The following is a 24,441-nucleotide window of genomic DNA, read 5'->3' as shown; positions in this document are numbered from 1 at the left end:
ATGCTGCAACAGTTGGTTCACACCACAGTGGACATGAAGAACGAAATCGGAGCCTCTGAAAACAAACAAGTTGCTCTTCAGGCAGAACTGTCTCCGTTGAAACCATTTCAAGTTGTCATAACTTGATGGAAGAATGTTAAGACAAACACTACTTTTTATACCGTGGAGACATCCAAAGATGAATGACCTCTAGGTTCTCACCAAGCCAAGGGCGTATACAGCCCCACCCCCACCCCCCAGCCACGCTTGCTAACACCGGAAAGCTGGATTAGGGCTTCCGGCTGCTCAGCAAGCACGTGTTGTGCAAAGTGACCTTCCTTCCTCTTACCTCACCCTCCTCGTCCCTAACAGATCTCTAGAAGGCATTCCTATAGAGAAGCAGGCTTATGGAGTTGGGTCCTTGTCTTTCCGGTTTATAGTAAACCAAGCAATTTTCTCAAATCTCTGCAAGAGAAGTTCACTGGAGTCATAAATACAAACTGCTGTGTGACATCCCAAGAAAAAGAAAGTTGGCTCCTGTCTCAATCAAGCAGAGATAGCTAACTAAGTATCAGGGACTCATAGGAAGCCCTGCCCCAGCAGGACACAGCTGAGTGCTCTTCAAAACCTGGGACCCGAGGAATCTCAAACCAGGAAGCCCAACAAGGGCCAGTGTTAGCTGAGTACTGAATGCAGGAGATTAGTTAATGTCGCCACTAGGTGGTGCAAAAGGCCCACTGCTGCGAGAAGACACGGACAGCCTGGAGAATTTAATGGTTTTTTTTTTAACTGAAAGAAAATTTTCATAAAATATATTTCCATCATTTTTTGCCCTCCGCCAATTCTCCCCAGGCCCTCCCCATCTCTACACCCACCCGGTTTTATGTTTTCTCTCTCAAAAGGAAAATCCCCTCAAAAAAAGAAAAAAGAAAAGAAAGAAACACAAAAATGAAATTCAAAATAAACAAGCAAGAGACCAACAAGGAAAAATATGCAAAAAGAAAGCAAAATGAAACACAACTCCACAAAGATGCTATTGAGTTTGTTTGGTGGTAGCCAGCTTCACCTGGCACGGAGCCTGCCGTGAAGTGTGGTTAATATACTCCATGTTGCTCTATTAGAAAAACTAGATTTTCCCCATGCCAGCCAGTCTCAGCTGCAGAGAGTTTTCTGGTTAGAAATGGGAGCCTGTGCCCACTTCCCCTTCTCAGAGCTGGGACCCTATTTGACTTGAACCTGTGCAGACCCTGTGTGTGCTGCCAGTTTCTGTGAGGGCAGACAGGCACCCGTCCTGTTGTGTCTGGACGATGCTGTGTTCCTTGGACTCATCCATCACTCCAGCTCTTACAATCTTCCGGCCTCCTCTTCTGCGTAGCTCGCTGAGCCTTGAGGGGAGGGGTTTGCTGAAAACGTCCCATTGAGGCATGAGTGATCCAAAGCCTCTCACTTTGTATGTTGTCCAGTTGTGAGCCTCAGCATTAATCCACACATACTGTAAGAAGCAGCTTCTCCGTTGGGCTGAGCTCCCAAAGTCCAAAGAGAGGGAGGAGCGATCACATAAGCAAAGGGGTCAAGACCATGATGCGAATACCCACAGAAACAGTTGACCTAAGCTAATGGAAGCTCACTGACTCCGGACTGACAGTGGGGGAGCCAGCATAGGATTAAATGAGGCCCTCTGAATATGAGTGACAGTTGTATGGCTGGGGCAGTCTGTGGGGCCACCAGCAGTGGGACCAGGATTTATCCCTAGTGCTTGAACTTACTTTTTGGAGTCCATTCCTTTTGGAGGGATACTTTGCTCAACCTAGATATAGTGGGAAGGGCCTTGGTCCTGCCTCAAAGTGATGTGCTAGACTTTATTGACTCCCCCTGGGAAGCCTTACCCTCTGAGGAATTGATGGGGAGGGGGGAGAATGCCTTGAGTGGAAAGTGGGAAACTTGCTTCCCTCCTCCCGATTCTACAACTGCTGTTCCCCACTATAGACACCTGGTGGCGCTGAGAACGGGCAAACGGGCTGGTGCTAGCGGAGAGAGAAGGGTGCGTGTAGCAATAGCTTGACAGCTGGAGCTGATTGTTTACGTGAAGCTCAAAGGAAAACGGATAGCTGGTGTTCCTGCGGGGTAGTGGCGGGTAAAGGATACCTGGGTATCGGGAGAAAGGAGCGGCCGCAGCAGGAACCGAGTGTCAGTAAGTACTAGCTTACGGACGACGGACAGAGGATATGTGAACACAGCCTAGAGTTAACACCTGGCCTTCTCCAGTCTGCTCTGCTGTCAGACCCTCCACTAAACTCGGGGCTGGCCTCTCTGGTGCACTTCCCAGACTGTGTCCTCACTCTCTCTCCCATCTCCCCAGTCTTAGAAAGCTCATCTTCCGACTCCACAGAAGTCCCCAGTGAACGCAGAACTAGTTCTACCAATTAGCCTTTGGCACAGAACCCTGGAGTTCTCTCAGATCCCCAAAGTAGCATAGGCCTGGACTGAGTATTGATGGTTTCGGTAAATACATTATCTGAAGGCCAGCTTCAGGTAGGAGTTAAGTAACCTCCCCTCCTCCCCACCACCCCAGAAAACCAGGAACTTGGAAGAAAGAGCGCCCTTGGGGCTATTGCTTGGAGGAAAGCCAGAGGGTGACGCAGAGGCAAATCACCTGATTGTAATTCCAGAACCGAGATCTCTAGGAAAGCCCCTGGTTGGCTGCTGAAGCAGAGCCCGGAGCGGAGCTGGAAGGCGCAGCACTTCGTGAGACCTTTGCCCTACTTGTAATGACCTGGTTGGCAGGCCGTGTGGACCCAGCCATTTGGGGACCTGTTTGCTGGGTCCTCACGTTTGAGATTGAACATACACTCATCACTCACCAAAGGGCCCTTTCTAGAGCTTTTTACACTTTCGGCAGGCTATTTTAAACTGCTCCTGGGAGTTCCCATACTGAAGCCCCGAGGTCTTGGCACCCTCTCCCACCCGCCTCCCCTAGGCGGGCAACTCCAGGTTCCAGCGGGCACCTGCCCAGGACAGAAAGATGGTTCCGTTGGTTTGTCGTCAAGTCTGATGACCAGAGTGCAATCTCCAGGCTCTAAGTTATGGTAAAAACTGACACCCAATATTTATTCTCTGACCTACCCCTCCCACAAACACACTAAATGAATAATGCAGTCAAAATTATTGTAGTATTTTTATTAATTCTTTGACAATTTCATACATGCATAAAAGGTATTGTTTTATCAGATTGTTCTCCTTATGTAACTGTTTGGAAAATTAAATCAAAGACCTAAGACCAAATAACTATCTGAAGAAAACAAAGCACAAAACTTTCATGACACTGGATTCATCAATGGTTCTTATACTAGTAACAGGGAACAAAAGAAACGTGGGCATTTAAATACCTGGAGCCAGGAATGGCTCAGTGAAGGAAGGGGCTTGGAAAGCAAGCATGACAACCTGAGGGACCCACTCGTCAGTGAGCAAGAGTCCACAAAGCTGTCCTGTGACGTCTGTACCTCCCCTCCCGTTTCGTAAGTATTGCGCCACTTAGCACAAGTTTTGAGACCTATTGGCATCCAGCTGGCATCCCTTTTATGAAAATGTAAGAAAATGTAAGTCAAACCTTTTGTTATTGGTGGTTCTGGGCATTGAACCCAGGTCCTCACCTATGCTGAGCAGATCTACTGTTGAGTGACATCTCCAGGCCAGCCCCTGTTTCGAAAGCTCGCCCAGACTCCAGGCTCTGGGAGGCAGTGTTGGTTACATGGGCAGCACAGAGGACAAACCAGAGGCATGGCGCAGCAGTGGTAAGGGATCTGCAATATGAATACAGCCCTTCGGAGGTTACCTCGTCTCAGAGTACTTAGGAATATTGTCACCCAACTTGATTGTGCCAACTCTGTCTCAGTGCTGTGCCTTGTTGGGTGGCCTGAGCTAGTTAGTGTATGTCACATCTGCCTCTGTGCAGGTGATAGCTTAGTGAGTGTGTCATGAAGCCACTGAGGGTGACAGGCACTGCTCCATGAGAGAGGTTGTGTCAGGGTAGTTGGTGACATTAGAATGGTACTCGTAGGTCATTGGGAAGAAAGTGAAATGACAGAAGACAGGGAGATGACAACGACTGCATTGATTTCATTTGGGCTGCCTTGACAAAGGGTCAGATCTTTGGGGAGGAGGGCTTACATGACAAACTGGTCACCTTAAGTTCTGAGGCCACCACACCTGGTTTATGTGGTGCTGGGGCCTGAACCCCTTTATGTACATGTTAGACCAGCACTGCCAACTATGTTACACTCTAGCCCTGCACACACTTTTTAACTTTGACTAGGACTCGAGAATTTGCTTTCTTGGGTTTAAGCCTGCCCCTTTTGTTCATATGTTCACATGGCAACATATTACCCAACAAGTTTCTTAAGCTCAGGGTTTCCTGCTAAAATGGATGTAATAGTAGCAATCTTCTGGGGTTATTGGGTTACTCTGTATATTTTCTGAGGTCATGGTAGGAGGTGCTTTGGAGCCTTTTAACTGTTGCCTCTTTGTATGAATGTTTTCCTCATAATGTTTTATGCAGTGACTGACACATTGGCCAGTCAGTCAATTCCTTAGGTCCTCAGTCTGGTGTGGACCAAGGCTGGACAACTGCAAACTAACTTGCTTAGCCTCTCTCACCTCACATTTTATACTTCCTCTGGTGCTGGGATCAAAGACATGTGATTCCCTAGTAATGGGACTAAAGGTAAGACACCGCCACCTGGGTTTATTTCTGCATTATCTTGTGTAGCCCAGGCTAGCCTTGAACTCACAGAAAGATCTGCTTCTTTCTCCCAAATCCTGGAATTAAAGGTGTGTGCCACTACTGTCTGACTTCTAGTGACTTAGCTTTGCCCTTCTAATCTTTAGACAAGCTTTATTTATTAAAACATAAATATCACAGTTTCCCTTTTTTGTCTAAAATAAGAAAGAAGGCTATAACTAGTATAAGAAAACTATATACAGTAAGTACAATAACTATATATAATATATACAGGCAATAAGTATATCAGCAATGTCTCATCCATTTGCATTTGACAAATTTAGAGAAAATACTCCATATCTATCCTATCTTGGTGAGTCCAAAGTCTTGTACCTAATTTACTTTCTATCATAACTTGCTTTCTGTATCTGGTGAACAAGGAAAACTATAATTATGGTCTTCAACTCCCTCAGAGTTGAAATCATAATAAGAAGGAAATAATATTAACTGAGTAAGCAGGAAGTGTGAGCAAGCAACTTCCAAAAAAAGGGTGAGTAATGACGGAAACAGTTAGCTACCTGGACAGTCACCCAAAGTTCCTCTACAACATCCATCTTCGGCCTACAGGCCTAGCATATCTAACAGACTTTTCTGTGAAGCAGGAAATTGTGAAGGGCTGTCTTACTGTTGGACTAGAAGTCCAAACATCAGGGAGGAGTTGCCCCCAAGGAACCATTATGACCCCATAGTTGATGCAAACACAAGAGGGTTTTAATTCTGTCATGACAGAACCCTTCAGCTAAGTGAAGAGTGTCTATTAACAGTTAAAATTCCATTTTAAAAGCAAAAAGCCACAGAAACAAGGGGGGGAGCCTGAGGGTTGTTTTCCAATTAATTGGATTGGGGGGGCTTATTCGAAGGGCTACTAGCAGTGATTGGTCTTGCCAGGGCAGGAGAATAGCTGCATGATCGGGTGAGGTAAGGGGGAGCATCTGTGGACCTTGTTCCAATGACTAAATCAATACATCAGGAACTGAGTCAACATCTGTGGGTTGTCTTTGCCTCGATTCCCAGAATGGAGTTATGTTTGAAGATTATTCACAAGGACGCAGGAGGATGAGCAGTCCAGCATGTGTGTGGGGGTGACTGTCATGTTTCCAAGAGCGAGTGAGTGTAAGGTTTTAGAAAAATGTCTTAGGGTTGAGGAGCCTTACAAGTGCGTTAGAGTCTTTAGTGCAAGAGACACTACCTTGGGCTGGAGAGATGGCTCAGTGGTTAAGAGCATTGCCTGCTCTTCCAAAGGTCCTGAGTTAAATTCCCAGCAACCACATGGTGGCTCACAACCATCTGTAAAGAGGTCTGGCGCCCTCTTCTGGCCTTCAGGCATACAGACAGAATATTGTATACATAATAAATAAATATTAAAAAAAAAAGAGACACTACCTTGTCTTGACAGTGTTTGACAGTCACTTTCTTTTGTGTCCTGCTTGTGCAATTAGAATAGCATACTGTCAGCAGTTGAGGCAAGGGTACTTTCTTGCCCAGTGACTTACTTTTGCCACAAAGAAAGCAAACTCCATGTGGAGTTTCTTCGATGCCCATTTTCTTCTCTGAAGTAGATTGGTGCTGCCAGGAGCAGACATGTCTCATTGTCATAAAAAGGAATAACCTAAATTATTAAAACATATTAAATGCCATATTCTGTAGGTCTCTGAAATGTTTGAAAATGACCTATTAGCCGGGCGGTGGTGGCACACGCCTTTAATCCCAGCACTTGGGAGGCAGAGGTAGGCGGATCTCTGTGAGTTCGAGACCAGCCTGGTCTACAAGAGCTAGTTCCAGGACAGGCTCCAAAACCACAGAGAAACCCTGTCTCGAAAAAAACCACAAAAAAAAAAAAGAAAGAAAATGACCTATTAAAATATGTCTTTGTTTGACCTTGAAAACATACCTATGGGACTACAAGTTCAATTATACTAAGTGATTAACTACTAATGTGCATTTCCTCATTATCCTAAACAGTTGGTAATAATCATTTTCAAGGACTAGAAATTTGCATTACATTGTTAAATGAGTTATATAGGTATAATACCTTGAACAAGAATAGAAATGTATTACAGTATGTTCTAACAAAATTAACCTCAATATACAAAATTTGTATACAATATGCAAAAGTCTAATCCAATGTAAAACATTTAAAACCAGTAGTTGCTTTTTTAAAGTAAATTCAGTAATCCACCTTTCTATTTTATCATATCTATATCCTCCCTTTTTTCTTTTCAGAGTAGATTCAATAATCTATCCTTCTACCTCATCATATCCATAGCCCCCTTTTTTTCTTTTCAAAACAAGAATCCCAAATCTAATCTCCTTTGTTTAGCTTTTGTCCCGATTATTATCCATAACAACTTGTAACGAATGCTCTAAACAAAGACAAACATCCACAATGCATTTAACAACCAATAACCACCCACCCCACCTATGATTTGTGGGCATCATATTCTCAAGTTTACTTCCTGCTGTCTGGGGGAGATGGTATCTTTAGAGGATCCTGAAAAGAAAAACTTGGTTTAATTGTCAAGTCCTGGGAGAGGTATCTGTATCATTTGTTGTCCTGTCTCTGTGTAATGGGAACTTGCAGGGCTTGTCTCAAGTCCTGGCTAGAGTGGTCTGTGAGGCTGGGTCATCTCATCTAGCCACCTTGAAATTACTCTGAGCAGTTGGAGTCCAAAGCTGATCCTTAGGTGGTGTTTTTCAGCTTAGTGGTGTTCCCATAGTCCTGGAGGAGTCATCACTGTGGGATCCCATCCTCCTAAAGGAGAATTCAAAGGTCGTTATGTTAGGCATGTTCATGGTTCACTGCAGAAAACTGATAGAGACTCAAACCCGAAATCATGTACAGGAAGGTAGATGAAACCTTATCCTAGAATTAGTTAGTACTCTATATGACCACTAACATCATTACAAAAAGTGTGTGTGTGTGTGTGTGTAAACACATATTAATCTTATAAATCTTATACATTGGTCAGGAGAGATGGTTCAGCTATTAATGGGTAGGCTCACAACCAAAACAAATCTTGTACCTTAAAATAAAAAGCTGTCAAACGGTCAATAAAAAAAACAAAAGGATTTTGAGATTTGTAGCAATAAAAATCCTTAAAATTTTGTTTTTCTTCTGTCCCATATCATAACTCTTCTGACGTGAGACAGAGATTTTGAATTTCACTTTAATAAGCATGCTTGGGTTTAGAGAAGGAGAGAGTCATGCACCAACTCCAAAACAGCTTTAATCTTTAATTGGATTGGAATTACAGAAAGACCATTTGTATTATATGTCTGTAAAGAACAGCAGAAACAAACACTTGGGAAGATTTGTGAAAATTTACACTTCTGGAAATGTGATATACAAATAGACCAATTTACTCTTTTTCTTGAGATGTTTTTTTCTGGATAATTTGTTCTTTTTCTTCAAGCGTCTCATTTGTTCAGATTCCTTAGCTGGATACTTTTATTCTGAAGAAACTGAAACAAACCCTTCCCCAACCCTAGCTTTGGTGAGATTCTCTTTTGACAAGTTATATCTGATCAAATGAAAAGCATTTGTTAGTTTTATAGGTTAGTTCCGAATAAAAGACCATGCTGTTTGATGAACAAGCATCTCTTCTAATTAAGAGGTGTATCTAGTTAAAATCAAATCTTTATCAATTTTGATGGTATCCATAGATTTTCTTCTCCTGTAGAAACAAAAGCAAAACCCCTTCTCCACCATGTCCCGGTTTCCATTCTGAGATCAGTACATCTTTTAAGTATATTGGCTGATTTAATTCTGTAGTTTTGTTTCTATTAGCCAATGTCTCTTCGCAGCTGTTTTCCTTTTTTCATTAGCATTCAGAAAATTCAAAATTAATAAAACATTGTGCAATCTATTTGGGGGTACTTTTCATCCCTTTCTGTTTATTTAACATATCCTTTAGAGTTTGATCTTTCTTCCCCCCGAAAATGAGGTTCCTGCCCACTGCCTTTGAACATAGAATTCTGCGTTATTCTTGTACGCTGCTGCCTCTCACAGCCATGGCAAACCCACCCCCAGCGATACACTTCCTCCCCAATCCTTCTCAAAGAGTGCCACTCCCTGGTGGCTAAACATTCAGATACATGAGCCTATGCAGACTTTCTTCTTCAAACCACCACAGATGCATGCCCTCACCTTGGTGCTGCCACGTCCAATCTGCTTAGAGTCGAGGGCTCAGATGTTTGCATCAGATACAATGCTGTCCGCGCCATCTTTCTCCCAAATGCTAACTGCTTTGAAGCATTTTTGTGTGGATTCTGTTGTGCCCGTGTTGTAAGACCCCTCCCCGCCACAAGACCACCACCAAGCTACAGCTTCTGATGCAAAACACACTGGAGTATATTGATCTATTGATTTTTCAGGTTAACCCGGACCAAGTTTCAGCACACCATAGCAGCAGAAGAGAAAAACAGCTTTGCAGTTTGTCCCTTTTAAAAACCCTTTAGGGTGAGGGGTTTTTAAAGGGACAAACTGTAAAGCAGGGTGGCACAGGCCTTGGCGCTTCAGGAATGGGTATAGGTATGCAATCTTTAAAGTCATTGGTTGGATATAGTGAAATTTCAAAACATGAACTGTCAGCAAGCAGAAATTTCAAAACAACAGTTTCATCTGAAGCTCACAAAGACGTCTGAGTCTAGCAGAAGTAAGCAGATGTTGTTTAGGTACCCCATATGGTCATTCTTGTTAAGATTTTTCCAGGCTGACAAACCTCTCTGCTGATGTAATAATCCAAATCAGATCAAATCAAACCGAATTAGAAAAAGGCCCAGGTTCAATGGATGCTCCCTCTCCCAGGAGGCTCTTCAGGCCCCCCGAGGGAGGAAGACTAGGAAACCACAGAGAGGGGACCAGAGAACCAGAAAGACCATGTGTTTGTTCCCTGGGGGGCAGTTTAAATAGCCTATGGGAGTGGTCTTGACCCTCTCTTGGGAGGGGGTCACCGTTTGGCTGGCTTTCTTGGAGGCAGAGTCTGGACCGTGGCAACTCCCAGGAGAGGGAGCTTGAAATGGAACTTTCCACCCAACATTCCAAAAATGGATGCCAGGAGCTGGGGTGACACTTCCAAACAAACATCCCAGACTTTTTTTGATAAGGATGTTAGGGGCTGAGGTGACACTTTTAACCAAACAATTCTGACCAGTGAATGGGTTTTTCTTAGAATTATTATTATTTTTCTTTTTTTTAAATTTATTTATTTATTAAAGATTTCTGCCTCCTCCCTGCCACCGCCTCCCATTTCCCTCCCCCTCCCCCGATCAATTCCCCCTCCCTCATCAGCCCAAAGAGCAATCAGGGTTCACTGACCTGTGGGAAGTCCAAGGACCACCTACCTCCATCCAGGTCTAGTAAGGTGAGCATCCAAACTGCCTAGGCTCCCCCAAAGCCAGTATGTACAGTAGGATCAAAAACCCATTGCCATTGTTCTTGAGTTCTCAGTAGTCCTCATTGTCCACTATGTTCAGCAAGTCTGGTTTTATCCCATGGTTTTTCAGACCCAGGCCAGCTGGCCTTGGTGAGTTCCCGATAGAACATCCCCATTGTCTCAGTGTGTGGGTGCACCCCTTGCAGTCCTGAGTTCCTTGCTCGTGCTCTCTCTCCTTCTGCTCCTGATTTGGACCTTGAGATTTCTGTCCGGTGCTCCAATGTGGGTCTCTGTCTCTGTCTCCTTTCATCGCCTGATGAAGGTTAATATTCAGGAGGATGCCTATATGTTTTTCTTTGGGTTCACCTTCTTATTTAGCTTCTCTAGGATGGCGAATTATAGGCTCAATGTCCTTTATTTATGGCTAGAAACCAAATATGAGTGAGTACATCCCATGTTCCTCTTTTTGGGTCTGGCTTACCTCGCTCATCCTAGAATTATTTTTAACTTTTACTGGGGTTAAGGTCATCCTCTAGTTGGCCCTTGTCTAAAATGGAGTTCCTTTTAAAATGGAGTTTGTTCTGCGCCTTCAATCCAACATACAAACTTTCTAGGGCTAATGAAAAAGATCACTTTCTCCTCTTTCTTTTTTCCATCTTAGTGTTTTGAGACAGGGTTTCTCTGTGTAACAGCCCTGACTCTGGAATTTGCTTTATATACAATGTCAGGTATAATTCTTTTTTTTTTTTAAGATTTTATTTATTTATTATGTATACAACATTCTGCCTGCCTGGATGCCCATACGCCAGAAGAGGGCGCCAGATCTCATTACAGATGGTTGTGAGCCACCATGTGGTTGCTGGGAATTGAACTCGGGACCTCTGGAAGAGCAGCTGGTGCTCTTAACCACTGAGCCATCTCTCCAGCCCCTCAGGTATAATTCTTAAGATGAGCCTCTCCACCATGCAAATAAATCCAATCAGACCAAATTAGACTAAAAAAAAAAAATGCCCATGTTTAAATGCTCCTGGTCACCCAGGAGCGCATGGCAGGAAAGAGAGAGCAGGGGAGACCATGTGTTCCTTTTCTGGGTGGGCAGCCTAAATAGCCTGTGGGAGTGGTCTGCCGTTTGGCGGGCTTTTTAGGACCCTCCCTGGGGAGGGGTCACTGCTTGGCTGTGCTCTCCTGGAGGTGGAGTCTGGACCAAGGCAACTACCAGGGGGGAAGGGGCTTCCAAAAATGGATACCAGCTATTACTGACCAGGCTGGCTTCAAATTCACAGAGATTCTCCTGTTTCTGCCTCGCAAGTGCTGGGATTAAAGGCTTGCAGCACTGACCGACTCCTTTTCCGTTTTTTCCTTTTGTAGGAAAATCTACCCAAACTGAACAGAGACACATGTCTTCTTTTTGTAAAGAAAAAAACAACTTTCGTGCACACAAATGGAACATAAGCCTTAAGTAAAACATTCAGAGACGCACTGCCCAAGAGCAAACAAGTTTTAAAATGCGGACACAGCAGAGAATTTGTGAGTATATTTGTTAGAAACTAGCTGCCCCAGAGAATGCCTTCAGCAACTCAGCTCCAGCAGTAACGTCATCACCAGCTGCCAAATGCGACGCACGTTATGTACCCTGTGAAAGGTCCCTGCCATCACAGACTGTCTCTTGCTCTGTCTGTCTCTGTCTTTCCCTCTTGTCCCTGCTCCAAGATGGCCTCTCACTCCCCCCACCCCACCCCAATAAATCTCCGAGACTTTCCTTGGCTCTGATTTGCCGAGGTACCCCTCATAGACCCTAACATTTCTATCCCCATTCATTCTCATCCCCACTCCAATCTTTTCCCTGTGGGCAGAAGTCTGAGGCTTGACCCACTCACTATACTAGGATTCATTTCCAAAACACCTCAACAGTGTAATTTCTCCTGCAGGGGCAACCGAATGATCTTTTCATTCCCCCACACCAGGAGGCCTTAGAGAGACAACATTTGCTCTCTTTATTCTAACATAGAACTGTCAATTTATATAGAGTCAATCCCGTAAAATTACCTGCTAATAGAACACAAAGTAATGTCTGTGGAAGACAGGCACTGAGCAGGGAGGCAGCGTGCCCCACTTTTACTAACAAACAAGTCTGGGTATCCCCAAAGCTGGTTATCACAAAAGAGATGGGGTGAGGAGAATAGAAGAATCCAGGATTCGGGGATGTTTAGTAACTTTATCTAATAGTTTAAATTCCATTTACCTGGAATGTCAGGTATTTCCTTCGAATGTTGGCTAGGTTGAGTCACCTGTTCCGGAGTACCGCTTTGTCAGGTTCTACCTGCCCTTTTTGTGATTGTGATATGCATATTATCATTGTCCTTGCCTATGGAATTTTCCAGTTATGTCTGTAAAAACTAGAAACCTTGTGGAGCTCACCCCTTATTCTTCCCCTTATTTTTATTCTTCCTCTATGCACCCCTTTTCACTTCACTTTCTCTCCTCACCCAAAAAATAAAGAACATGCAGAGGTAACGTGCACGAGTTAATTTTTTATCCTCATAAACATCCTATTCTGAGCCCTCAGGGGGTACTGAGGCTGGTACTCAAGCCTCCCAATACTCAAGGAACAAAACTGATAAAAATGAACACAAAATTTATATATATATATTTGTTGTGGAGTTCGAGAACACCAAAAAACCACCCAGACTCTATCGTGATTTTAATCAGTCCTTGGTCAGATTTACAACTGTGGCCCTTGCTGGAGCCAAGCTTGAGTGGGGGTGGGTGCTAAAGGCAAAAGTCACAATTCATTGCTGGGGATCTGTGCTTCTGCAGATGCAATTCCTGTGAACAAGCACCCTGGGTCTTTTGCATTCCTGGGATTTCTGAAATGTTCTGACTCAAGCTGCTGACAGGCCAGTTTCAGGCCTCTGGAATAGTTGCTTTACTCAGAAATGGCGTCATTTTAGCTGGTAGGGTATATACTATATTAAAATGAAATTTATTAGAGTGACTGTGGCCCAGCTAGTCCAACAGTGACTGTCTACCAACAGGAAACCAGTTGTTCAGCCCACAGACTGGTCTTCAGTATATGTCAGAATCCCAACAAAGTGGGCTCTAAGACCAGCAAAAGAATGCTTCAGCAGCACATAGATGAATGGACTAGCAAGGGTGAGGGAAAGCACGCAAAATCAAAAGCTTCCTTCTTCCATGTCCTTCTGTGTATGTAGGCTGCTACCAGGTGGTGTGGCCTCAAATTAGGGTGGGTCTTCCCACCTCAAATGATCCTATCAAGAAAACCCCTCATGGGCATGTCCAGAGGTTGAAGTTTTGGTTGATTGCAGATGTGGTCAAGTTGACAACCAAGATCAGCCATCACACCTACCCTGCCAGAATGGGACTGGCATTGGTTGGAGGAAGTACTCAAAACAAAACTGTCCCATACAGTATAATGCTGATAAAGAAAATAAAACAATTTGACGAAGATAAGAGGCTGTGTGGGAAAGGATGTGGGAGCTCTTTGAACCTTTTCATTTGCTGTAAACCTAAAACTGCTATTTAGAAAGCAAAACCCAGTGGGAACGCATCTGCCTTGCACACATGAGACCCTGGCTTTGATTCCCAGCACCACAGGAAGTTAAAACAACTGAGATGGGGGCTGGAGAGATGGCTCAGAGGTTAAGAGCACTGGCCACTCTTCCAGAGGACCTGAGTTCAATTCCCAGCAACCACATGGTGGCTCGCAACCATCTGTAATGAGATACGGTGCCCTCTTCTGGCCTGCAGGCATGCATATAAGCAGATCACTGTATACTTAATAATTAGATAAACCTTTTAAAAAATCAAAAACATAACTGAGTTGGAGGTGAAAAACCAGCCTGTCTCCATCTTAGGCTGAAAGTCATCTTCTAGTAAAGACAAACTAGGCTCATTCCTATTTATGATTAAACCTCTGTTTCTCAGGATGCCCCACCTGTAACCTTAACTACAAATGGTCCTGTGCTGATTGCGTCAAGAGTAGCAATCATGTCTTTGTTTCAAAAAGCTATTAACCATCTTGCAACCCTACCTGTGTCTCAAAAGGGTGGTTATGGCTACCTTGCTATGACTACCTGTTATTACAACCACCTTGCAACTATGTCTTTGTTTCAGGAAGTCATTAGGACTAACTTGTTATGATGTTCTGCTCCTGTAACCCTGCCTATGTTGCTGCCGAATCCCCCATTTGGAAACCCCTGAGCTATAAAAGCCTTGTTTTTCTCACATCCAATGCTGACCTCTCAGATCCCACCTTAGAAGGAAGCAGTTTGTGTACATAAATAAAAAAAAAAAGCTTGCTTTAATTAATCACTTGCTTTAATTAATTTGACCATGATGATTTGCATCAGTGGTCTTTCCCCACCCATCCTTGGGATTAACAGAGGAAGATGGGTTGGCACAGCCATCCTCTTCTCAGTGTACCAATCAGGGGAGGTAGCTACGGGGGCCATCATGAAGCCAGACAGGCTGAAGGCTGAGGCTCCATCCAGGCAACCTTCCCACACAAGAGATGAAGGTCAACTGAACTGCAGGATAACTTGTTTGGAAATATTATGTCTTGGGACAGCTGTGGGATAATGCTCTTGTATACTATAAAGATTTGTCACACATATTAGTTTAATAAAAAAAAAACTGATTGGCCAGTAGCCAGGCAGGAAGTATAGATGGGCCGACCAGACTAAGAATTCTGGGAAAAGGAAAGGCAGAGTCAGTTGCCACCTAGATGCAGAGGAAGTAAGATGAGAATCTCTCACTGATAAAAGGTACCAAGCCACATGTCTAAACACAGATAAGAATAATGGGTTAATTTAAGTTGTAAGAGCTAATTAATAATAAGTCTGAGCTAACAGACCAAACAGTTTATAATTAATGTAAGTCTCTGTGTGTTTCTTTGGGACTGAACAGCTGTGGGATTGGGTGGGACAGAAACTTCCATTTACATGGGACAAACTTCTAGTTTCCTTTAACAGGATATCAGCATGAGAAGGGTGAACAGCAAAAGGAATATCCCACCCAAGGAGTATGGCAAGTATCCCGGGCACTTGATGGGTGGGACAAGGGGTCAGAATCACATGGATCAGAGGTTCTCAATTTTCCTAATGCTGTGGCCTGTTAGTACAATTCCTCATGTTGTGGTGACCTCCAACTACAAAATTATTTCATTGCTACTTCATAACTGTAATTTTGCTACTGTCGTGTGTAAAGTTTTTTTGGCCCAATAAGCCTCTTTGCTGATGCAATAATCCATATCAGACCAAATCAAACCAAATTAGAAAAAGCCCAGGCTTAATGGATGTCAGCACTCCTGGATAGCCCTCAGGAAAACACAGAGACTGGGAAGAAGAACCTGAAAGACCATCTGTTTGTTCTCTGGGGGCAGTTTAAATAGCCTATGGGAGTGGTCTTGACCCTCTCTGGGGAGGGGGGTCACCCTTTGGCGGACTTTCTCGGAGGTGGAGTCTGGACTGTGGCAACTCCCAGGGGAGGGGACCTGGACCTGTGGCGTGGTCTCATGGCCTGCTGCCCCCTGCCGCCACTCAGGGGCCTGCAGCGGTTTACTTAAATTATAACACTAAGGCCTTGTGGTTCAATTTAATAGAATGCAGTAGTCACAGTAATTGAAGGGCCATCTCATAGCACCCGGGATCTACAAATTTAGAGACTGAGGAGTGACTACAGGACAAAGCAAAAACAAAACAAAAGACCAGGGAAAGTCCAGGAAAGATCTGCACCAAGTTCTCAGGGAGAATCTGGACAATGCTACACTCAGCAGGAAGGAGGCTGGCGGCCATGTTAACCCCTCTTCTACAAGAGGATAAAAGGTGCTATGGGAGATTTTCCCAGAAGGAGAAAAGTGTCTCTAGTTTTCCAGTGGAAATGAGTGAGAAAAGAACTAACCGTCGGGAGAATTCCAAGACTTGCCAGAGGAAAAGAATCCCTTATCACCCGTAGTGTGGATGCCCAGGGCACACCGCCTTAAATCCAGAGACGTCAGTCTGTTTGAGCTACCATGGCCAAGTGCCGTAGCCTGGCAGGACTGCGTGTTTGTGGTGATAGGGTTGGAAGCCAGGACCCAGCGCATACTAGGCAGGCGCTGAGCTTCTGCATCCCCAGCCCATCTAGGAGGCTTAGACATCACAAATACTATTTACTTGATCTTCTGAAAGCTGCTTGTCCATGATCGGGGTGTAGACAGAGTTAATTTTTCCTAAAGTGTCTCTACTTGGCTTGTAAGTGGCTACCTTTCTCTATATACAAATTCCCACTTCATATAAGAACTTCAACCAGTCCCTGGCCAGCTCTAATTCAACTTAACTATCTCTTTAAAACTCTGTCTCTGAATAGTCACATTCAACCCCAAAGAACTCTTTATACATAAAATTACAAATGTTCAGACATTATCAGGAATCCACTTTCTAATAATGCGCTAATAAGATGAGTCTGGCCAGGCTGTGCACACACCTTTAATCTCAGCACTCAGGAGGCAGAGGCAAACTCTCTGAGTTTGAGACCACCCTGGTCTACAGGGCAAGTTCTGGGACAGTCAGGGTTACACAAAGAAACTCTATCTCAAAACAAACAAATAAACAAATTAATAAATAGATAAGATCAACCAAGAAGTGGATATAATGTCCAGGCTAATTTCTTGGACTTCTTTGGCCCTGGAAAATAGTATCTAATTTCAAAGCAACATGTCGGAGAAGTAGATACAAGAAATCTTTGCCTGACATTTTGTTTCTTTAACCTTTGCTCTGCTCCAAGAAGGACAGAAGGACAGACCTTCCTTGCACACTGCCATCCCCTGCCCGATTTTGGGCTCCTGCCCAGGCACTTTGCATGAGGCCTCCTGGTGACCCAGGCACATGTGGATGGAGTAGCCTGGGGACATCAAAGGACAGGAAAGTTGAAGAAAGAGTCTTTTTTAAGCCAGAGCACACATGCCGTGGCTTGCTGTTTAGCATGGCTTCCAGCCTCTGGAGGTGGTAACATATGGGCAGGAGGCAGACTGGATGAAGAGCTGTCTCAGGTGTCCACTGAGGCTTGCCATTTACACACAGAAGGGGTCTGGTTTCAGTATTCAGTGAGTAACAGATTCATTAATTTATTTAAGTTTTGTAATGCCAGGGATTTAGGGCTTCAAGCATTCAAGGCAAGTAAACTTAGACTTATTCACTATGTTGGTACATGAGTGAATAGTCTTTTTTTCTTTCTTTCTTTTTGGATTTGATGCTGAGGACAGGAGTCAGGGCCCTACCCAGACTAAACATGCCCTCTACCACTAAGGCACCTGTTACAGGGTATGGCTGGCATACTATGTCCTCTATCCTGAACTCTCCAGCCCAGGAGGTAGGCTACAAATGTGTGAATGTCAAGAACAAGAATATTAGTTCATACAATCGTCACAAAAACCATTCTGTACTTGAATGGAGGTAAGATAAAAGAGAAACTTGGCCGGCTTCAATCTTCATACCTGTTAAAGGCACACCATTCTGTGTTAAGGGCTTTGTCAGTTAGACGAGGAAGTTATCCATATTTCCCACAGATGGGTTCAGATCTGTAAATAAAAGTTTTATACCATGTTATAACTGAACTTTCAGATTAGATCATGGGAAGGGGGTAGATATGTTCAGAAAGGGGATCAAGTAAAGGTCGAAGTTAAATCCATTAATAATAGTAATAATTTCTTGAGAAGGTTTCACTGTGTAGCCTTGGCTGTCCTGGAACTAGCTCTATTGATCAGGCTGGCCTTGAACTCACAGAGATCCTCCTGCCTGAGTGCTGGGATTAAAGGTATGTGCTACCACCAATCTGCCAAAGTCAAATCTTATCATCCCTAATTTTAATCTCTGATGAAAATCAGCAACGCAACATGGGCCACTTTTTAATTTTTTTTGTCAGTTCTCCAAGAAACCCTGGACTAATCCTAGTACCTTACCTGGGACCCTTCTCAGCACATTTCACCGGCCCACTACTCTATCCCTCCCTCTGAGAGGCTGAGCTTCTGTTTCCCCTCCTCCCGCCCCCCAGTTTCTCTTCCTTATATTTTGGCCACTTAACCTCTTTGGTTCAGTCAGTCTACAGGCTATGTTCAGTTCGGACTCTCCGGATGTCTGCGGCTATGCCAACACTCACTTCTACAATAAACCTTCTCTTCAACCATGTCTTACAGTGGCCATGTCCTCCTTTTTCATCCAATTTAAAATTATGTATACATATTTCTGTACACGCCTGTGTACGTGCGCGCGTGCGCTTGTGGTCAGAGGACAATTTTCGGGAGTGGGTTCTCTCCTTCCACCATGTAGGTTCCAGGGATCCACTTAGCTTGGAAACACCTACTGAGCCATCTTCGCCTACCTCACATTTATCAAAGACGCACTCAAGAACAGTTCCGGGCTTTTCTCTGAAGCCCTAAACGCTATCTTGGGGCGGGGGGGGGGGGGGGGGGGGGGGCACGGGACGACACAAAGACGGAGCATAGCGGGCCCCATGGTGACCGGGGCAATCTTTGGTCCCCTTTTCTGTGCCACCGAATGAGCTAGTTGAGGCAGAGCCTTCAAGCTGACCCCAGCTAAAAAGGCTTACTGCCTTCTTTAGGTTAAGTTAGAAAAAAACCAAAAAGTCCCGTCAACGTTTTTACACGAACTCCTATTCTCCTCCCAGACTCTTGAGAAGTGGCAGGCTCTTAATTTTGTTTGGGTCGACTTTTTTGTAAGTGGTGAGTGAAGAGACTCGAAGTTACACTTTTGGACATTCAGGAAATGCCTTCCTAGTGTTTGCATTTTCATAATAGGCGTGGACTAGCCTTCAGCGCCCAAGGTTAAAACGGTCACTCCTCGCTAAAGAAATTCTAATCACAGTCACAGCTAGGGACTCCAACAAGTTTTGAGTTTGTTTACAAACCCCAGTCTTGTTTACAAACCCCTGTCTTGGTGCTCGGCTTGAGGCTCCCACCCACCTCACACCCGTGGGACACCTTGACAACACGTGCCCTCAGGAATGAGTGCCAGAGGCTCAGCTGCAGACGGATTTACAGAGGCCGTCCTTGACCAGCCGCCAGGGGCTGGAAATGCCCGCCTTGCCCTCCCCGCAGGTATGGACAGGCTGAGAAGTGGGCGTGGTTTACCGCGTGGTTGGGCGGGGCGAGCACGGGGGGGGGGGGGCCGCGGGGGGAGAGGGCGGAGCGAACGGTGAAGGGTGGGGCAAAGAGCGCGGGGCGGGGGCTGTTGTGGGGAGGAGGAACTAATGATGAGAGGCGGGGCCTGTGATGTGAGGGCGGGGCGAGGGCGGGGCAAATGGGGCGTAGGGGGTGGGGCACGAGGCGCGCCTACTTGCGCTGCAACTTCTTGCCGGCCTTCCTGCTGCACGGCGCGCGGGCTGAGGCACGGCTTGGCGGGAACGTGAAAAGAGCGTGCGGAACCTCCGGTGTTGGCGGCTGCAACGAGCGGGAGCCCGGGTCCGGCCGCAGCACGCGGAACTGAACTGAAGGTGGCGGGGCCCGGCGAAGCCTCGATGAAGCCGAGCAGCGAGGAGGAGGAGGAGGCGGTGCGGGGAGTGGGCCCCTGGGACGAGTGCTTCGAAGTGGCGGTGCAGTTGGCGTTGCGAGCGGGACAGGTGAGCACGGTGGCCGCGTCCAGCCCTGAGGCACCCCCGAGATGGGCAGCGTGGGAGTGCTGCCGGCGCGTGGGCGGGAGCGGGGCGAGTTGCAAGGACAGGGCCTGTGTTGTTTCTGGGGTGCACCTTGTTTTGGCTCTTCAACCCCCTGCTGCGGGAGGAGGCGAGCTTGGGGAGCGTGGGGTCACCACCACGGCGAGAAGAAGGGCGCAGCCTTCGGGAAAGCGTGAGGGACGCGCTTCTCTTTTGGCGAAGGAATGGCCAACTGCTGGGTACTTGACCTTGGCGTTTGAGTCACCTGGAAAGCAAACGTCCCTCCCAGGCTAGAATACCGCAGTTGGCTTCTTTTTAAGGACCAAACCTGCAGCCGGTTGTCGAGGCTCCCTGTTTCAACCCCAGGCGCGTGGAGCTCTGGCTGGGTTGCAGCTGATTGTCTTTCTCCGGGCATCCTGAGGCCAGGCAGCCTAGGCTCACAGCCTGAGAGCGCCTCCAGGGAGTGACTGGCACAGACCCGAGTTCAGGAGGAACTCGTTAGACTGCCGGAAGGATGGAAACCAGCGCAAAGCTGAAGAAAACCAGACTGGGTTTGAAAGCTTAACTGTGGAGTCTCTGTTTTTCTTTTTCATTTTTGTGTTCGCCCCCTAACTGTTCCTCAGTCTCTTCAGCAGTGCCGAACTTATAACATTGGTGGGGTGTATATGCACTGGCTCCCCAGGACGGCAGAGCAGGCCTTGCACCGTGTTTTGCTCCTTAAAACGTGGTTGCATACTGCTGACTTGGGCGGGGGGGGGGGGGGGGGCAGGAGTTACCGTAGTGCTGTGCACAGAAAGACTTATATCCAAAAAAGGGGGGCATTATTTTCAGGTGTATCTGAAAATACTTTCAAGGGGAAGTCTGTATTAAAAGGTGTTGCCATGGTGCTGGGGATGGAGCCCAGTGGAGTAGTACATGTACAAAGCCATCCCAACGTAGCAACAACCGGAAGAACAGATACTTTGAATTATCTGTGCATTGTGGAGAATCCAGCCCTTCACAGACAGTGATAAAGCCTGTAACTCAGACAAACCCTCATCCTAGAAAATAGATCCTCTGGGAGCAGGAAGTGGCAGCCCTCTCTCCCATCTCCTCGCTTCTGTTCCAACAACAGCATCCTTCTAGAGAGAGCGATGTCAGATGTCAGTGGGTGGAGGAACTTTAAGACTCTGCTCTAAAGCCTTTTCCCCTGGGGACTTTGAGAAACTAGGACTTAGGCACTGCTGTGTGGAAGCTGTTGAGTGGAGTTGCAGGTTCTGTGGCCTTTCAGATTTCAATCTTTAAAGGAATGGAGGTTTAAGTCATTTTTCCTATTCAGCGGTGCTCATCGGAAGTTTGCAGTACCACAGGCACAGTTGCAATTTCCCAACAGCAAAAAAGCTTTAAAAAAAAAAAAAAAAGAGGCAGTGAAATAAAGATTCTGACATTAGGAGTCTGGTCAGGGAGCTCAGGACTCTGGGCGCCCTCTTGGGAATTATGCGGTTTCCTGCCTGGCTGGCATTGAGCGAGGGAAAAGCTGAGAGAAACAGAAGACAGGCGAGGTCACAGTAACTAACCTGTAAAGAGGGAAAGATTCTCTAAATGATCTGTAGGAACCAGGTACTGACCGGAGAAAGCGGCCTGTAGCGAGGCAGCCCGGTGAGGGCGGAAAGACGGTGGGTGACATCTTTGAGTCCTCCTGGGGCACGGGCTCCCCCTGTGTGGGTGCTCTGCTAGTTCATCACGGGCTGCTTACTCTCCATTGCCAGCTGAGGGTCTGGGTGCTGTCTGCTACAAGGTCAGGGCCTCAAAGGGAGGGAGCTCCCAAGATATTTGTCCAGTGTCCCCAGACTTCACTATCTCCTCGCACGTTCCTTTTGCTCCATCCTGAGAGAGCTCCCTGCCCAGAGATGCCCCTTGCCTTGCTGTCTCTTCTCTCTCCCCCTTACCTCCTGTGCACTCCACCGGTTTATCCTTAGCCTACTGGAGTTGTTCCCGCCCTTCAGAAGTCCCAGCTGCTCACGTGCTAAAGAGGCTGCAAGAGTGTGTGTGTGTGTGTGTGTGTGTGTTTGTATGTGTGCACACATGTATGTGGATAGGGACATGCATGTGTGTTTTGCAAGGGACCCCAGCCAGGGCCTCTAGGGTATGCTCTACCACTTAGCTACACCCCCAGCCCTTATCGTGTTTTCTGTCTCTTTCCTTCTGTTCTTTCCTTTCCTCCCTTCTGACAGTCTCCATATTTAGCGCAGGTTGACCTTAGCCCTGCCTCCCAATACTGGGATTATAGGTGTGCACTGTAATGCCAGCTCATTGTAGTATTTTCTGTAGGGGAACAGGAAGATAAACAGCTTTTCTGACTGCAAAATTGAGCTTATTATCAATGGTTTTGAAAAATTATGATAATATAGTTTAAAATTTTACAGTTGTTGTCAACTGAGAACTTCAAATTTTCTTTAGTGATGCTGTATTTTGTATATTAATCATACTGTAGAAAAGAGTGTTGAACAGGCCTGATCCCAACTGCATGCATTAAAAACCTCACATATCTGGATACTCACACCTTTCTGATGCCGGCTGCTCATACAGGTGTACTCCTTTCTCTGTACTGAGTAATGGTGACAACGGGCCAGGCCAATTGGTTTGGTGAACAGGAAGAGCATGTCTGACAGCCGTCCTTTCCTGGCGGGCTAACAATAACTTACAGACAGATAATGCCTGCACGTCCCACAGATAGGTCTCGTCAGTCAAACCTAGGTATGTCTCCTGACACCTCCTTGCCCAATCTGACCACACCCTCTTCAGTCCCAGCAGATGCCAGGTCTGACAGAGAGTTGGTCATGGATGAAAGGGACAGGTCAGATCTAGTCACGGTAGCTGACTTCTGTGCGGTTGCAAAAGGTGGTTCGGGGAGTTGAGACTGTTTCATTGTTGGTTCAGATGTCTTGCACATGTTACTTCTTCAATACTATTTGTTTTAAAACCGCAGCACTAAAACACTGAAGTTCTCCACCAGGCAACATGTGTCGAGCAGCTCGGGAACTTCAGCCCTATGTTCTGTTTGTGACGCGCGGTCTTGTGTAGAGTCCTGTGTGGGGCTCAACAGCCAGACCCCGCCTGGCTGCTGTGTGGATCCCATACGAATATGACTGGGCTGTGTAAAGCAGTGGTGAGAAATGATTGATTTTTGAAGGCTGAGGTGACAGTTCGGGCTGGGTGTAGGTCATGAGGGACGGGGTGCTAGGATAGCATCAGGGACGTGGGCCTGAAAATCAGGTTGCCTGCTGGATTTGCGGTGTCCAGAGACAGTGAGCTGCAGGTGGAGCAGAGCAGGTGTGGGGCCATTCCAAGCGTGTGGTGTACAGGCGGCCAGTGGACGTCTTGGTGAAGAGCCGGAGTGGATGCAGGTTGCAGGAGAGAGGAGATGTGATCGTGGAGTGGCTGGTCAACCTACAGGGCATATCACCCCAGGCTAGGGTCTCTTCGGGAGAGTCCCAAATGCCCCTGTATGGCCTCTTCATCCTGGTGGCTCCTTTCTCCTGCCTGGGCTGAGACATCTGCCACTGAGGAGGTGAGAAAGGTGGTGACCTCACATTTCCACCGTCTCCCCGTCTGCTTCAGTCTCTGCCTCACTTGCTCCCTCCCCCCCCCCCCCCCCAGGAGCCAGCCTTTGAGCATTTGGTCCTCTCCCTGCCGCTGCCCTAGTGCTGAAATCCAGCGTTTCCAGCAAGTACTCCACCATAGAGCTGCACAACGAGCCTTCCTTAAGGGCAGGGTCCCTGTGAGGCAACCGCGCACGTGAACCCAGAAACTGTGCTGGTTTTCCAGGTTCCTGACTGCACCTGAGAAGCCAGCTGTTGATCTCCTTATACAGAATCGTGATGAAAGGGATGTTTTTCTTTTCTTTGGTTTAATAATTTATGTAGCTTTATTTTATGTGCATTGGTGTGAAGGTGTCAGATCCCGTGGAACTGGAGTTACAGACATGTGTGAGCTGCCCCGGCTTCCACATTTTATTTAGCTTTTGGTTTTTTTACCCCAAGGGAACGGGCTTAGGAACTTTGGGACATCCCTCTTTGTATTTCTCACACTTCATTGTGCTGACAAGAGCTGTCTGAGAAAAATGGGAACAGAGAACCTTCTCCACAGAGAGAAGACTTGCTCCCGTGCCTGGCACCTGTAGTTCTTGGCAGATAGGAAGTCCGGTAGAAGTCCTCTTTGGTCTCACCTGAGGAAAAGCTGGCGGAGCGCCAGTCCTGGTCTCTGAGGCCCTGAGGTGGTCCTTTGCTAACCCAAAGGAAGCTCTGCCAATGGCAATAAGACCTTGGGGCTGGGGAAGGACAAGGCTAAAATCACGTAACCAGAATCCCATAGCCAGAAGAGTGTAAAGTTGACAATCAGTTCCAGGCATTCCGCTTCCATCCCCGCCCCAGCGCTGAGGTAGGTGGAAACTGAATAAAGCCTCTGGGTGCTGGGAACAAAGTAGGGTGCAGAAGAGAGGAGGGTCCTGGCCACCCCTCTCTCCCAGCCTCAGCAGGCCTGCAGCTGCCTTCTCCTGGGAGTTGAGGGGAGGGTTTGGTTTCCCCAGGCTGAGCCAGTCTTAGGACCCCAGTGTTGCTATCTCTGCTTGCTCCTAGCCTCTGGTAAGTGTTGCCAGATGTTTCT

The 24,441-nt window shown here is 46.4% G+C and overlaps 1 protein-coding gene across 2 annotated transcripts in view; it reads left to right on the top strand.

Annotated features, from left to right (window-relative positions):
* The first annotated feature begins 19,480 nt into the window (after positions 1-19,480).
* Positions 19,481-24,441, top strand: part of Impa2 (inositol monophosphatase 2) — a 30,406-nt gene continuing 25,445 nt past the window's right edge. Inside the window, exon 1 of one of the 2 annotated variants that reach the window (XM_041639339.1) lies at positions 19,481-19,764. In XM_041639339.1, coding sequence (XP_041495273.1) covers positions 19,663-19,764 — 102 coding nt within the window. In that variant the 5' untranslated portion in view covers positions 19,481-19,662. The remainder of the gene's footprint in view (positions 19,765-24,441) is intronic. The other variant, XM_041639340.1, reaches the window with a different exon arrangement.

Source organism: Microtus oregoni, unplaced genomic scaffold, assembly GCF_018167655.1.
Source record: "Microtus oregoni isolate MIOR12 unplaced genomic scaffold, Mior012 000057F_ref0000458, whole genome shotgun sequence".
In the NCBI taxonomy this organism is placed as follows: Eukaryota; Metazoa; Chordata; class Mammalia; order Rodentia; family Cricetidae; genus Microtus; species Microtus oregoni.
This window is presented reverse-complemented; position numbering and strand designations above follow the sequence as displayed.